This window comes from Myotis nattereri (genome assembly GCF_964212035.1).
Source record: "Myotis nattereri genome assembly, chromosome: 12".
Classification (NCBI taxonomy): Eukaryota; Metazoa; Chordata; class Mammalia; order Chiroptera; family Vespertilionidae; genus Myotis; species Myotis nattereri.
Window position 1 is genome coordinate 9566404 of NC_138087.1, and position 13833 is coordinate 9580236.

General features: G+C 52.4%; 1 protein-coding gene across 1 annotated transcript; it reads left to right on the top strand.

The window, feature by feature from the left end:
- Positions 1 to 802: 802 nt before the first annotated feature.
- LOC308528424 (NUT family member 2G-like) lies at positions 803 to 4133 on the top strand (the record flags this gene model as incomplete). Its single annotated transcript, XM_081104022.1, has 5 exons — positions 803 to 894; positions 1363 to 1502; positions 1960 to 2204; positions 2605 to 2721; positions 3273 to 4133. 5 exons carry the CDS (start codon positions 803 to 805, stop codon positions 4131 to 4133), a joined length of 1455 nt encoding a protein of 484 aa, XP_080960148.1.
- Positions 4134 to 13833: the final 9700 nt, after the last annotated feature.

Consider the following 13833-nt stretch of genomic DNA (forward strand, 5'->3'; position numbering starts at 1 on the left):
CCGCCCACCGGCCACCTGGGGAGCAGCACCTGCCGCCCCTCAGGACCCCGTCATTCCCTCCTGGCCGCCCCCTGGTGCTGCCCGCTTTGCCCAGGACACCTCTGGTGGCAGGAGATGCGGGTCGAGGCCCCGCTGAACCTGGGGCTTGTAACATCATGGACCAGGTCAGGTCAGAAGGGGGACGACCACAGCCCTCCCAGACTCAGACCATTGTTCTGACTCAGGCCCCACCCAACTGGAATGCTCCAGGGACCACATGTGGAGGTGCTGTGTGTCCTGCACCCCTCTTCTTGGAAGCCACTGCGGTGGAGGCGATTATGCCCGCCTCGGCTTTTGTGGGCACCCAGGCCGGCGATAGAGGCTGGTGTCCCGGCCTTCCTCCTCAAGCTCCACCACCAGCTGCCCAGCTGGCCCCCATCGTCCCCCGAGTGGACCCTGGACCACGGCCACACGGGCCTTCCAGGGAGGGTGGCCTGGCCGCCTCCCAGTCCAAGGCCTCGGTGGATGACGCCTGTTACCCCAAGAGTGTGTATGAGGACTTCCGTCGTTGGCAGTGCTTCAAGGCCCTGGCCCGGGAGCACCTTCCCCAGAGTCCTGATGCGGGAGCTCTTTGCTGCTTCCTCATGTGAGTGCCCTGGGCAGGGCAGGGGGAGCCTGGAGCTTTCAGTCCTGCCGGGTGTGGGTGGGAACCTGACGCCACTGATCTGAGGTGGGCAGGTGGGTGGAGGTCAGGCTGCAGCCATGACTGACCCTGAGGCATTATAGGCCAGCGCTCCGGTCCCTGTCCCGCCTGAGGCCCACCATGACGCTGGAGGAGGGAATAGGGCAGGCCATGCAGGAATGGCAGCACAAGAGCAACTTTGACCGGAGGGTCTATTCTGAAATGGCAGAAAAGTGAGTCAGGGTCCTTGGTCCCCACAGCTCGGGGGGTCTGGGGGGGGGCTGACTGTGTGGCAGGGTCCAGCTGTGCGGTCCCATCAGAGAGGAGGGTGGTGGGAGGGTGTCACTCAGCACGGGGTCCCCGCAGCCCAGAGGCCCTTCTCTCCTGGGAAGCCTCTCCCTTAGCTTCAGAGTGTGGGTGCTTCTGTTCCACCTCCCGGGAGCTCCCCCCTCCTCTGACCCTGACCCATCCTGGGCTGGACATGAAGGCTCAGGACAGACTGGGGAGAAGGGTCCATGCCCAGTTGGCAGGCTCCAGCCAGAGGGGCTGTGCAGGAACGTGCTCAGCCAGCCTCCTGCCTCCCCAGTGTCCAGGCTCTGACAGCCCCAAGGCACTGGCTCTCCCATCCCTCCACCCGCTGCTGCCTTTCTGGGCTCCCTGCGGCCTCCTTCTCAGCACAGCTGTGCCCCCCTCACCCCCAGGTTCATGGAGTTTGAGGCGGAGGAGCAGATGCGGTTTGAGAAGTTCCAGTGGAAGAAGGGGGCGCACACTCAGCCCCCTCCTGCCCCACCGAGACCTGATCCTCGGGGGCCCCCAGCCCCAGTGGTGGGCAGGCAGCCAGGTAGGCCAGCACGTTCCCACGGGAGCCCATGGCCAAAGGCAACAGGGCCCAGAGCAGGCCACTGTCCCCCCACATGGGCCCTTCTCCTTCAGGGGGGCTTTGGGCTTTCAAGGGAAACAGCCCTGAGAGTGGGGCCTCTGACCCTTGGTCCCCATGGGGTCTGGACCTGGTCCACTTTCCCATCCCCTCTCCCCGCTCCCTGTCAAAGGCCCCACATGAAGTCTGCTGAGACGCGGGCTGGCTGCGGGGCCCCTTGGAGAGTCGGTAGCTCCACACGTCCTCACACATGACTCTCTTGGGTGCTCCCCTCTGGTCTCCCCTCACATAGTCACAGGGTTCAGGTGGCCCCGACCCAGCCGCACCCATATTAATGCCCCAAACACTGCCCTCAGCATCGCATGCCCTGGAGGTGGGAGCTTTATCCCCTCACGCTCCCTCCTCTTCCCTCTCTGCCCAGCACGCACTACGAGGAAGGCTGTACCCAGCGCCCAGTGCGCCCACACACCCCAGCGGCCCTGGGAGACCGAGTCCCGCAATGGGATCCCCCCTGAGGCCGAGCAAGAGGACATGGACATCATGGATGAGCAGCCCGTGGGGGCGCCAGGTGGAGGACGGGAAGATGAAGAAAAGGAGTGGCTGCTGGACGAGGGTCTCCTGAGCTACCTGGACCAGCTGTGCTCCCAGGAAGACTTTGTCACCCAGGTGGGCTGGCTGGCAGCTCCGGGTCTATAAGGTCCCAGAGGGAGGCGCTGCAGCACCCAGACCCGGGTTCTCCCAGGCTGATGGGATTGGGCTCTGCTCTTGGTTCCTGAGCTGGGCTTCTGAGAGTGTGAGTGTCTGTGTGCATGTGTGCGCTTTGTGTGAATGTGTGTGTGTGTGCTGTTTTCATGTGGGTATGCCCGTGTGTGTCTGTGTATGTGCATGTATGTGTTTCTGTGTGTGTGTGTGTGTGTGTGTGTGCACCTGATGACCAAGATGGAGTAAAACACCCGCCTGAGCAGGAGGACGGGTGGGTCTTGGCTTTCCCACTTGTGCTCCAGGCCCCGCTGACTCCCATTTCGCTCCCTGCCAAGGGGCTCACAGCCGCTTCCTTCTGTCCCAGGTGGAGGCGGTCATTGACCTCCAATTCATGGAACAAATAATGTCCCCAGACGCACAGCAGGATCCCTTGGCCCTAGCTGAGGAGTTGGAGCAGGAAGAAGGGCTCACTGCTGCCCAGGTGAGCCAGGGGAGGGTGGACATTTGGGCCATGGGAGGGGGTCCCCAAGTGAGCCATAGGACCCAGGGATCCCAGGGGAGTTAGAGGAGGGACAGGCCCTAGTCAGTTAGGGAGGGAGGGAGGGTTGTAGATCAGGGGTGGGGGCCCTCAGGGAGCCAGGGGAGGGCGCACCCAGGTAAACCAGGGCAGGGAGCAGCCCAGAACCAGGACACACATGCCTGTGTCCACACCACCCCTGCCTGCGGGCACCGCATGCCGAGGGCCAGCCCTGGGTGGGAGCAGGGCAGGATGACAAGAAGGAGAGGGCTACAGCGAGGAGGGGGTGGGAGCCCAGAAGGGGAGGGGCCACAAGGCTGGGAATGTGGCACAGGGGACAGAGGAGAGACACATGACTGTGGTGGATTCCAGTCATGGTGTCACCTTCCCCTCTCCTCACCCCAGTGCCATTGTCCAGTCACCCATGCTCCCCCCACTCCACACACACACACACACACACACACACACACACACACACGTGTGCAGCGCCAGTCACTGTCCCTTCTTCCTCCCAGCTGGTAGAGAAGCGAGTCCTGGCATCCAAGGAGGGGGACGTGCAGGCACCCCCGAGTCACGGTGCTCCCCTGTGGGGCTCAAGTCCTTCTGAGTCTGTGACCAGCCAAGATGCCCAGAGGCGTGACCGTGGCCCCCAGCTGGGGTTCAGTGACAAAGCCTGCCCACCAGAGACTGACTTCAAGGACCAGCAAAGGCGCGGCCCAGCAGGCGCCCACCGGCCCAGGCCCCAGGCCTTTGCTGTCTCTGCGGGGCGTCAGGAGCACCCACCACTCCGGGCTCGATGCCCCCCCTCTGCTCCCCAGGGCCACGGGCCTGCTGACTGCGCACTGGGCCCCAGGGAGGCCTGCGTCCCCAGAGAGGCCTCTCCTGTCAGGGAGACTCGCGGGCCAGCAGACAGGCCCCGTGAGGAGGAGGAGGACCTCTGCAGCCTGGCCTTCCTCTGGGCCTCTCCCGGCCGCCTGCTGCCCTGCGCGCTCTCTCTGAGTCCTGTCCCCGCCTCGGGCCTGGCCTGCCCTGGAGGTCGGGGGCCCCGGGGCGCGGCCCAGTCCCAGTCCCTTCAGAGACGAGGCCTCAGCCGCGCTGCACCTGCCGCGTCCAAGTCTCAGAAGAAGACGCCCCGCCCAGGGGCCGACCTCGGGGTCTGTGGGCCGCCAGCACTGGCTCTGGGGCTGGTGCCCTCCTCACAGCCTCGCAAGAGGAAGTGTGACCCGTCTGACCCAGGGAGTGGGAGGAAGCGGCACTGCAGCCAGGATGGAGCAGAGGGGTGTGCCCCCCACTGCCAGCGCCCCGAGGGGCCCAGACTGCATGGGGCCTGGCTGTCCCCCAGAGGAGCCACGGGCTGCTTCTCATCGCAGGGCTGATCCTGCTGTTCCACTGACATGGGAGGGTGGGAGGCAGGAGGGAGGGCGGGACCCTTAGGGTGGGGGTGGGCCTGGGGTGGGGGTAGGAGGGAGGGCAGGACCATTAGGGTGGGGGTGGGCCTGGGTGGGGGTAGGAGGGAGGGCAGGACCATTAGGGTGTGGGTGGGCCTGGGTGGGGGTAGGAGGGAGGGCAGGACCCTTAGGGTGGGGGTGGGCCTGGGTGGGGGTAGGAGGGAGGGCAGGACCCTTAGGGTGGGGGTGGGCCTGGGTGGGGGTAGGAGGGAGGGCAGGACCATTAGGGTGGGGGTGGGCCTGGGTGGGGGTAGGAGGGAGGGCAGGACCCTTAGGGCAGGGGTGGGCCTGGGTGGGGATAGGAGGGAGGACAGGAACATTAGGGTGGGGGTGGGCCTGGGTGGGGGTAGGAGTAGCACCTGTGGGGCATTGTGGGTCTGTTATTAATAAAGATAATTTTGTTTGAAAATGCTCTGGAGGCTGCTGTGTCTGTACTCGGGTCTGGGCTGCTCCTTGGAGAGGGGACCTGAGAGGAAGGGAGGATGCGGGAGGTCCTGGAAGCTCTGCATCCACAGGGGACCCTCAGTCCCTCCTCCTGATTGACAGGGACCTCTTCCTGCTCCTGGGAGCACACAGCTCTCCAATCCCCAGGGACCCCTCCCACCACTTCTGCTCCCAAGGCCGGACTGTGTCCTGACCCGAGAGGGAAAGGCTGGGCCTCAGGGAAACCTGTCCCCCATGGGCCTCCTGCAGGAGGAGCATCCTCTGTCTCAGTGGGTGATTGAAAGTGGAGGGAGTGGGGGGAGTCTGGAACAAGGGGGTGACAGGAGAGTCATGGCAACAAGCCTGTTAAAGGTGGGTACACGGGGAATGGCAGAGGGTGGGGAGGGTACCAAGTCCCTTGGGGGATTTCTGTGTGGGACGATCCTGTTCAGCTGGGGGAGGAGGACCCCTCTGCTGTGGCTGGGGGACGGGCTCAGGGACAACGGGGATTCAAGGACGCCCACGACTGCTGTCCCTTCCCTCCCAACCAGGGCTGGACTCTTGTGTGATAGATGCTGAGGCAGATTTACATCCGCGTGGGAAACAGGTGTTTCTCACAACCTGTGGTGCCCTTTCACAAGCACGACCAGCAGGGGCGGCAGGGGCCCAGGTGCGTGTGGCCCCAGGGCTGGTGGCAGCTGAGATCCGGCTGAGGGAGGGGCCCAGTCACCGGCTGTGGGCACTGCTACCGACCCCACAGACAAAGCAGGGACCCGACCCCGGATGTAAGAGTGAGATGAGCCAGCAGTGAGGGACGGAGCTGACCCAGGAGGAGACCCCTGTCTGCAGAACTGCCTGTCCCAGCTCTGCTCCCACGTGGCCACGCCCTGGCCCTCACCCCCTGCCTCCTGGCCACTGCCTCTTCCCCAGGTTCAAGTCTGATTCCTGCCCTGGGCTCAGGTTGGGTGGGACGGCTGAGGCTCCGGAGCACGGCCCCAGCCCACCCAGCATGCAAAGCTGTGGCCCCGGGCGGCGGTCCAGCAGCAGCGATGGGATGGGGCGGAAGCCGCGCAGTGAAAGGAGGCCTGGCCCTCTGCTGCCCCACAAAGAGCTCGGGCGAGAATGGACTCATGTCAGGGCCCTCACCGCCTCCCACAAAACCGCAGGTCAGCCCTCAGGTCCTCCTCTGCTGCCTTCCCTTGTCCCGTGTGGTGGGCAGCACCCACTCTCCCAGCCTCCTGGGCACTGTGTGAAGGAGACTTCTCACCTGGGCCCGTCTTTCCCTGGCCGCTGCCCCTCCCTGTCCCGCTGGGCCTCAAACAGAGAAACGGGCTCGGAGGTTGTGCCAGACTCTGTGTGTGTCGTGGGGCTGGTGCAGAAGCTGCCTCCCCTCCCGGGTGAGCATCCCCCCCATGAGCCCCGATGTGTCCCTGCCTGGGTGGCAGGCCCTGGATGCAAATGTGTGGTGACGGACAGGGCCTGGACCCTCGGTCGCTGGTGCGAATTAGTCCTGTGACGTCTCTGCTTTCAGGATCTTGGTGGTGAAACAGGGTAATCGCCCCCCCGCCTCGCCCCCGCCCCCCGCCCCTAGGGTTGTCAGGAGCACTGAGTTGTGTTTGAAGGGAACACACTTGCTCCACCCCTGTGTGCCTTGTCACCATCATCAGGTTCACACCTGGCCCAGGGTGTCTCTGCGCCTGTCCTCACTCGCCTGCTGTTTCTGCCTTTGAGTCATTGTTTGGGTGAACAGTTCCCAGGGGGAGGCAGAGCCTGGCTGCCCCCACCTCGGAGCCCTGGGAACCCCGAAATCTCCCTGGAACCTGCACAGTGGGGCCGACAGGAGGCCCATCGTTGCTTCAACTGTGGGTGAGGCCTAGTCCACAGGTTACGTGGAATCCTGGACGGATTTGCACATTAGCGTTTGGAAAATACTATGGTAGGTGCAGTGGAAAGAAAAGGGAAGAAGTGTTTCATATTTCCCTGCAGCCAGCCTTCTGTATTAGAGGAAAATAAACTTGACACGACACCCTGAGGGCAGCGCATAAAGTAGGAAGCAGGATAGCGCTCCTAGTTGTGCTGCGCCAGCCCAGCCAAGGGTGAACCTGAGGAGGGGCTGTGAAGCATTGAAGAAAAGACAGACCAGAGAATACAGCTGGGGCTCAGTGGATCTCCCGTGCCTGGATGAGGACACAGAAGACCCAGCCTGCAAGTGGATGCTTTATTTTATAGTCTGATTAAAACAAGGGTAGATTAACATGTATATAAATGTTCTTGTTTTGGCAACACTTGCTGCACCTCCCGCAGCCCATTAGCTACTTAGGAAGGAATTAGGGAGGGCTACAAGGTCAGGCTTAATTATAATAGGAGAGCTCTGCCCTCCAGGTTGGGACTTGTTTGTGACCCTGCCACAGGTCAGCAAGAGGCTTGACCCTAGAGCTGCTCACTACACTAGTGACTGAAGTAGAATCTGTGGAAACAGCAATGCCCTCCCGTCACTCCTCCAGGGAAATCATAATGCTCATACGGAGAAGGTGCTCCCTGTGTGCTCAGCGCTCTCTGCTGCTCCACTTCCTTGTAGCTCCTGGGGCGGGTGGGTGGGGGGGTGGGTGGGTGGGAGCCAAAGAGAGCCTGGGAGTGAGTTCCTTTCCCCTGTTTTTCTGTGAGGAGAGTGGGGCTGGGAGGTCTGGAGACTGAGTGCAGGTCCCACACCAGGAACTGGGACAGCCTGGGAGGCACCAGGCAGGTTTGGCTGCAGAGACTTCCTCCTTCTCCACGAGGAATCAATCCTCTCGAGGAAGCCCTGGCATCCTGGGGAAATCCCAGTGACATGGGACCGACCTGTCACCACCCTCGTGGCTCGGAGCGGCATCTCATTGCGGATGGTGATTGCGTTTCCCTGATGTTGAGCATCTTTTCTGTGCTCCTGGCCACGTGTACATCTCTATGGAGCAGTGTGTCCTCATCGTTTGCCAAGTTTAGTTGGTTTGGCTTTTATTATGGAGCTGTGAGAGTTCTTTATATATTCTAGGTAAAAGTGTCTTTTTTTTTTAAAATATATTTTATTGATTTTTTACAGAGTGGAAGGGAGAGGGATAGAGAGTTAGAAACATTGATGAGAAACATCCATCAGCTGCCTCCTGCACACTCCCCACTGGGGATGTGCCCGCAACCAAGGTACATGCCCTTGACAGGAATCGAACCTGGGACCCCTGAGTCCACAGGCTGACGCTCTATCCACTGAGCCAAACCGGTCAGGGCGGTAAAAGTGTCTTTCCAGAGATAAGGTTTCCACTAAATTCTCCCATTTTGTGGGCTGTCCTTTACTTTCTTGATAGTGTCTTTTGAAGAAAAAAAGTCTTTACTTTTGAGGAAGCCAAATTTATTTATTTTTTGTTCTTTTGTTGCCTTTGTTGTCATATCTAAAAATCTGTTGACAATCATGTATTGTGGAAACGTATTCCTATGATTCTTCCTTCTTTACTCCATCTTTACCATTTTTAAGTGTACAGTTCAGCGGTGTTAATTATATTTACACTGCTGTGCAACAGATCTCTAGAAAAGTGTCATCTTTCAACATTGGATCTCTGTACACATTGGACCCTAATTCTCCCTAATTAGGGAATATAGTCAATAATATTGTAGTATTGCCTCCTCCCTTAGATCTGCACAACCACTTTTCTACCCCCTGTTTCTGTGACTTTGACTACTTTAGATACTTTGTGTGAGTGGAATCACACACAGTATTTGTTTTTTTGAGACTTGCTTACTTCACTTAATGTCCCAAAGGTTCATTTGCCTTGTAACATGTGATGTGGTTTCTTTGTTTTCAAGGCTCATGGTATTTACAGACCACATTTTCTTTATCTGTTCATCTGTTAATGGACTTGGGTTTCTCTTGGCTATTGTGAAAAAAAAAAAAAAAAAGGAGCAATGAATGTGAGTGTGCATATATTTCTTTGAGATCCTTCTTTGAATTGTTTTGAAGAAAGGGTTGTGGAATCACATGCTAATTATATTTTTAATTTTGAGAAAATTCCAAAACAAAAGAGCTTATGGTTTTATTATAGCTATGTGTAACCAAAATTATATATAATGATAATTTGGGGGGTTATATATAGTATCATACTGTATATATCATTTTGCCTTGGTCTTCTTTCAACATTCTGAGTTCAGGGTAATAAAATTTATATATTGGATCTCATTTAATTTTGGAATTATATATAATTTCGCATGGTGTGCATATATTAAAAATAACTTTTGTTGGACTTTTTAAAATTATAATGTTACAGGATAATCAATTGTAGATGCTAATTTTTCCCATTCAAGGGTTTTGAAAAGTACTTTCACCTAATATGCTTTATGTAGTTGGTATTGAAAATTATGCCATCATTTTATAACACTTTCTTTGTAGGTGTTCATCTTCCTTGCTGATATTAAAATTGTCTTTTGTCTTTTGAGTTCTACCATTTCAAGAGGTGCAACTAGGTTCAGGTTAAAAAATGTCTATCCTGCCGAAGCTGGTTTTGCTCAGTGGATAGAGCTTCGGCCTGTGGACTGAAAGGTCCCAGGTTTGATTCCGGTAAAGGGCATGTACCTTGGTTGCAGGCACATCCCCAGTGTGGGGTGTGCAGGAGGCAGCTGATCAATGTTTCTCTCTCATCGATGTTTCTAACTCTCTATCTCTCTCTCTTCTTCTCTGTAAAAAATCAATGAAGTATAAAAAAAAGTCTATCCTTCTTGTGATTGCTTTTGATTCATTAATTGACAATATACATGCTTCATCAACTCAAGAACATAGTATTATCTTTTCAATGTCGCATTTCCTCATCTTATCTTGTCTCTAATCCTACAACTGCAAAGATATGTACATCTTACGTATTCTCTATGTGTTCATCTGCTCAGGCTGCTATAAAAAATACCATAGACTAGGTGGTTTAGACAACATTATTTATTTTGTTCTTTTTTAAAAATTCAATTTTTAAATATGCAATTACAGTTGACATTCAATATTACATTACTTTTATAGCATAGAGGTTAGACATCTATATAACTTATAAAGTGATTTCCCTGGGAAGTCTTGCATTCACCTGACACCATATTTAGTTATTACAATACTAGAGGCCCAATGCACGAAATTTGTGCAAGAGTTGGCTTTCCTTCCCTCAGCTGCCAGCACCAGCTTCCCTCTAGCACCCTGGATTCAGGCTTCCCTCACAGCCCCGGCTTTGTCCAGAAGTACGTCTATTCTAATTAGCATATTATATTTTTATTATTATAGATTATTGACTACTAGAGGCCCAGTGCATAAAATTTGTGCACAAGGCGGGGGGTCCCCTCAGCCCAGCCTGCACCCTCTCCAATCCGGGACATCCCTCTCACAATCCTGTACTTCTGGTTCCTAATCGCTCACCCACCCACCAGCCTGATCACCTCTCAATGCCTCTGAGTGCTGGCCTGATTACCCCTAACTGCCCCCTCTGATGGCCTGGTAGCTCCTAACTGCCCCCTGCTGCCAGCCAGGTTGCCCTCAACTTCCCCCTACCTGCTGGCCTGGTCACCCCCAACTGCACCCCCTGCACTGGCCTGGTCACCCCAATTTCCCCCCCAGCCATACTTGACATCCCCAACTGCCCCCCTTAACCAGCCTGGTTGCCCCTAACTGCCCCCCTGCCATCCTAGTTGCCCCTCACTGCCCCTCCTGCCAGCCTGGTTGCCCCCAACTACACCCCCTGCCCTGCCGGCCTGGTCGCCCACGCAGCCTGCTTGTTCAGTCGTTTGGTCATCCCTCACTAATCCCGCCTGGTCGTAGGCAGTCATCTTGTGAAGGCATGACTATCAATTTGCATATTACCTCTTTATTATATAGGCTATTCCCTGAGCTGCACTCTATATCACCATGACTGATTTTTAAATGTCAATTTGTACCTCTTAATCCATTCACCTTTTTCATCTACCGCCAAAATCCCCCTCCCATCTGGCAACTACTTGTTCTCTGTATCCATACATTTATTTGTTTTGTTTGTTTATTCTGTTTCTTAGATTCCACATATAATTTAAATCATATGGCATTTGTCTTTCTCTGTCTGAATTATTTCACTTAGCATAATATGCTATAGGTCCATTTGTTGCAAATAGTAAGATTTCACTATTTTATGGCCAAGCAATATTCCATTGTATATATGTACCACTTCTTTATCCATTTTTTTGATTGGAGCATTTAATCCATTTACATTTAAAGTAATTAATGATAGATATATAGTTATTGCCATTTTATTAATTGTTTTCTGGTTGTTCTTGTCGTTCTCTTGTTCCTTTGTTATCCTCTTTCTCTCTTCTGTTGAATGTTGACTTTCTGTAGTGTTGTGCTTCAATTCCTTTTTATTTCTTATATTTCTCTTGTATATTTCCAGTTTGTGGTTATCATGTGCTTCAAATATATCAAGTTATGTTTATAGCAGCCTATGGTCACTTAAATTTGAACACATTCAACCTCTCCACGTTTATGTGGTGTGTGTGTGAGTGTGTATCCCTTAATTTACTGCTGTATTTACATATGATCTTCCTACTCTTACATTTTAACCTTTGTACAAACTTTAATGTTGGTTGATCCACTGCTTTTATTATGTGTTTTCCTTTGTCAATGAGAATATTTTCTTTGCGATATTTTCTTATTCATATTTTTTATTTTCCTTCTTTTTCTTAAAGAAGCCCCTTTAACATTTCTTGTAACTCCTTCAGTATTTTCTTGGCTGGCATACCCTTTATCTTTCATTTGATTATCAATGGTAGCCTTACTGAGTATAATAACCTTGGTTGAAGGTTCTTACTTTTCATCACTTTGAACATTTGGTGCCAATGCCTTCTGACCTGCAAAGTTTCTGTTGGGAAATCAGCTAACAGTCTTATGGGGGGTTAGCTCCCTTTTACATAACAAACTGTTTTTCTCTTGCTGCTTTTCATGTTCTCTCTTTGTCTTTTAACTTTTGCCATTTATTTATGAGGTTTCTTGGTGTGGGCCTTGTTGGGTTCATCTTTTTAAACATTTTTTTTATTGATTTCAGAGAGGAAGGGAGAGGAAGAGAGAGATAGAAGTGTGTATGTTCCCCCACATCCTGTGTGGTTCAGGGTTCAGGATCTGGAGGAGGGGCCGCATGCAAATGAAAGCGATGAGACAAGAAATAATTTGGAAATATTGGGGGCCAGGCGGGCAAGTCCAACTCAAGGGGAAGGACCTCCACCGGTGCCCAGGCCTCGCCAGCCTTTTATTCAACTTTGGATACACATAAAGCCCTTAGGCAGGCAGGCAATTGCAGTAGCAGACAAACTATATTAAAGGTCAGTAAATGTTAGAAGGATTTACTCTGAGACTATTTGATCAGGAAATAGCTTGAGCCCCCATTGTCTGGACTAGACAATCAGTGCATAACTCTGGCCCTTACCATGGGTTCAAGGTTCACCAGTATTCCGAAATCCTTGTTTGCACTTCTCTGATAGTGAAGACAATGGGTGGCTTCCTGCGTAGAAACATCAATAATGAGAGAGAATCATTGATTGGCTGCGTCCTGCATGCCCACTGCTGGTGATTGAGCCTGCAACCTGGGCAAGTGTCCTTGACCAGAATCAAACCCAGGACCCTTCAGTCCACAGGCCAATGCTCTATCCACTGAGCCAAACCAGCAAGGGTGGGTTCATCTTGTTTAGGACTCTCTGTGCTTCCTGGACTTGTATGTCTATTTCCTTCACCAGGTTAGGGAAGTTTTCCATCACTATTACTGCAAGTACATTTCAATCACTTGCTCTGTCTCTTCTCCCACTCTTACCCTTGGACAACACTTGATGTCCCAGATGCCCGTGAAACTACCCATTTTTTCTTATTTTTTGGATTCTTTTTTCTTCTTGCTGTTCTGATTGGGTGTTTTTTTACTACCTTGACTTGTAAATCGTTGATTTGATCCTTCATTTCATCTAATCTTCTCTTGATTGCTTCCAGTATTCTTCATTTCAGTATATGTGCCCTTCATTTCTGGCTGGTTCTTCATTATATTTTCTATCTTCTTTTTGTATATTTCCTATCTCTTTGTTAAAGTTCTCACTGAGATCATCTGTTCTTCCCCTAAGTTCATTCAGCATCCTTATAACCAGTGTTTTTAACTCTGTGTCCCATAAGTTGCTTGCCTCCATTTTATTGAGCTCTTTTCTGGGAATTTGTCCTGTTCTTTCATTTGGGACATATTTCTTTGTCTCCTCATTTTGGCTGCCTCCCCGTGTTTGTTTCTATGTGTTGGGTAGATCTGCTATGTTTCCCAGTCTTGGCACAGTGACCTTATGTAGTAGGTGTCCTGTGAGGTCCAGTGGCACAGTCTCCCTGATTTCCCCAGCAAGCGCCCCAACAATGTACCATTGTGGGTTCTGTGTGCTCTCCTGCTCTAGTTGCACCCTGATGGCCATTGGCACCTCAGTCCGTGAGACTGACCCTCAGGTTTACTGGGTGTAAAGACTGGTCATCACTACAGCATCAGCTGTTGTGAAGAACCCGACCTTCTGAGTGGGATTTGTTTTAGCAGCGCTGGGGCCTGCCAGTTTCACCCTTTTGGTGTTTTCTTTCTGGCACTAGTTGGGTGGTGCTTTGGTGTGGTCTCAAGATATCCACCAGGTATGAAGAATTCTCATACAACATAAATAACACAGAAATCATTTTTCTACTGGAAACCTTTTTGTTATTGGGTTGAAACTTCAAAAAGGTTGTTAGGTGAACATGGGATAAGAGTAAAATTGGACAGGGTTTTTGCATATATTACTCAAAAAAATTTCTTATAGTACACCCCATCCAAACTGCCATAGAGAAATGATGTCTACATAGTCTGAATTTTCCGTAACAGTGCTGATTTAAAACACTAAGTATTTAAATTTTGATTAGAAAATCTGAATACAGACCAGCTGGTGTGGCTCAGTGATTGAGCATTGACTTATGAATCAGGAGTTCACAGTTTGATGCCCAGTTAGGGCACTTGCTTGGGTTGCGGGCTCAATCCCTGGTGCTGGAGGCAGCTGATCAATGACTCTCTCTTATCACTAATGTTTCTCTCCCTCTCCCTTCCTCTCTGAAATCAATAAAAATATTTTTAAAATATGATTACAATAACTATAGAGTACATATTTCCAGTGAATAAAATACAATATTTACTTTTTTAAAAAATATATCTTT